This window comes from Caenorhabditis briggsae (assembly GCF_000004555.2).
Source record: "Caenorhabditis briggsae complete genome, chrII, whole genome shotgun sequence".
Lineage (NCBI taxonomy): Eukaryota > Metazoa > Nematoda > Chromadorea > Rhabditida > Rhabditidae > Caenorhabditis > Caenorhabditis briggsae.
Window position 1 is genome coordinate 15,588,078 of NC_013486.2, and position 2,572 is coordinate 15,590,649.

General features: G+C 34.6%; 1 protein-coding gene across 1 annotated transcript in view; it reads left to right on the plus strand.

Moving 5' to 3' along the window:
* Positions 1–559, plus strand: part of CBG07216 — a gene marked incomplete at both ends in the record, with an annotated part of 5,204 nt that extends 4,645 nt beyond the window's left edge. Inside the window, one exon of the mRNA XM_045243139.1 lies at positions 521–559. Coding sequence (XP_045093360.1) covers positions 521–559 — 39 coding nt within the window. The remainder of the gene's footprint in view (positions 1–520) is intronic.
* Between the last annotated feature and the right edge of the window lie 2,013 nt (positions 560–2,572).

Here is a 2,572-nt window from a genome sequence, read left to right on the forward strand (position 1 = left end):
TGAGAAATTCAGAAATTCAGAAATTCAGAAATTCAGAAATTCAGAAATTCAGAAATTCAGAAATCCAGAAATTCAGAAATTCCAAAAAATTCAGAAATTCAGAAATTCCAGGAAATTCAGAAATTCAGAAATTCAGAAATTCAGAAATTCAGAAATTCCAGGAAATTCAGAAATTCCAGGAAATTCAGAAATTCAGAAATTCAGAAATTCAGAAATTCAGAAATTCAGAAATCCAGAAATTCAGAAATTCCAAAAAATTCAGAAATTCAGAAATTCCAGGAAATTCAGAAATTCCAGGAAATTCAGAAATTCCAGGAAATTCAGAAATTCCAGGAAATTCAGAAGTTCAGGAATTCAGAAATTCAGAATCTCAGGAATTCAGAAATTTAGATATTTTCGGATTTTTAAACGCTTGAAAATTGGGATAATTGCTCCTGTAATACTTCCATGCTGAAATTAGAAAATTCTCTGAAATTCCCTTCCCCTATGTTTATTTATTTATTCATTTCTCTTTTTTCAGATGATTCTAATACTGTTTAGGACTTCAGAACTGGATTAGACAAACCAACAAAACATTTTTCCATATTCCCCAAATTCCGCTAATTCCATAAAAGCATTTGATAAGAGCAAAAAATTGTTCATTGGTAGGAGTGACCTGTCAGGAAGGTGATGTGTCTTGAGATAATTTTTTGGCTTATCTCTTATCAGTGAAAAGATAATCAAAATTATAAATTAAGCATTTTTCTAGATGACCATTTTTCTTGTAATCCTTGTTTGACACTTCCAGAATTAGTTTTAGGTTTTTTTTTGAAATTTCCAAGATGATGATTGCCCTTAGAATCTGAAAAAAAAGGGAAATTCCAATAAAAATCCCCAGACAGGTGAATTTGCATAATATTTATAAAATTATTGTGTGGGTTGAAGCCTGAAACATCAGAAAGAGGCTATTTTGGAAAAAAGAATAGTTCTGATGTATGTTGCCAGATTTTTTTTTCTACTTGGAATTTCAGATTTCAGCAACATAGATCTGAAATAAAATTTATTTTCAGATGTTGAAACATCAGATTATTTGAAAAAGAAAGCTGAAAGTAGATCGGTGAACGGGACTTCCAGAAGTTTGGTGTCAAAATTTAATCAGGGAAACCAGAAATTGGAAAAATGTGAATTCAAAAGAAACAAAATATGAAGGTCTCTATCTTTGAGCTTGTACAGCTCATTTCCTGTAAAAGATATCCAAATTATGTCAATTCATAAATTGTTTATCATAATATCACCAATATTGTATCAATTGACAGATTTTTGATATTTTTCACAGGATTCAAGATAATTGAGCTCAAAGGTGATAGTGTAAAACCCAAGGATTACGGTAGTTGTTTCCTTGTTAGGCCTCCTTGATCCTATTTCTTGCATTTTCCTGGCAGACGAATTGCGCAGGCTGTGAAATCCAAAGACTACTAGATCCTCTTATTCGTCTGGTCCAATATCCCTCACATTCCAATCAGATTATTCCAAACATGATCCTACAGAAACACTTTCACAAAGCAATCAAGACATGGGACAAGTTGAGAACTTCATCCATCGGATCGGAAAATCCATTCCTAGACACCCAAAATCCTTGGAAATCCTAACAGAAAAGTTTTGCTCCTCTTTGTGGTATAATCCCATTTGCGTAAAAAAACTAGAATCGTTTGATCCCCTATGATCCCACGACTGATCGCTTTTCAAAGTCACTCTTCATCTTTCGAAACTTTTGGTTTCAGTCCAAAAGTCCACTAATCCCAGTCCCTCCGGATTTAGTGCCCCCGCCGTTGCCTTTGTGTTTCAAAGTCTACAAAATATGCACAGACTTGGAGATTATGAAATTAGCCAGGTGGTTTTTAGCTTGGTGTGTTGGTTTTGTATAGTTGTGTGATGAAACTTCGCGTTTCAGAGAAAGCAGCTGGAATTTCAGAGACAACGAAAAATGAGATTTGCACTTTTAGAAGGGTGGATTATATAGAGGATAAGCTCGATTTTCAGATTTGTCATGGACCAAAAACACGCTCTAAACGGCTCTAGGCACTTTGAGCTCAATTATCTCAGTTCTTATGAGAGATATCAAAAATCTGTCAACTGATAAAATATAGGTGATATTGTGGTAAATATTTTATTAGTATACAATATTTTGATATCTCTCAAAGAAAGCGAGATAATTGAGCTCAAAGTTCAGGCATAGTCTGGGGGTCCCGATTTTCAAAACCTCTGATCCTTTTGCATAAGTCTGAGATCCTGTGGACTTTGACACACAACTTTGTATGTCTGGGAACAGGTGATTTTTCAAGTTAATATTTCCAGACGACACGTAGACGATGTATAGACTACGAGAACCACAAAAACCACCGTCCGGTAATAGAATAACTTGATTTTTCACACGTAAGAAAGACATAGCACTTCAGGTGGTGGACCCTAAAGTGATCAGTTGTCTGTTGGAACGACCTGGAAGTATCTGGAATTATCTGAAATCGAAAATGTTGGGTGCAATGCTCAATAGCCCAAATAACTCGTTGTTGTACTAAAAACGGGAAAAACACGT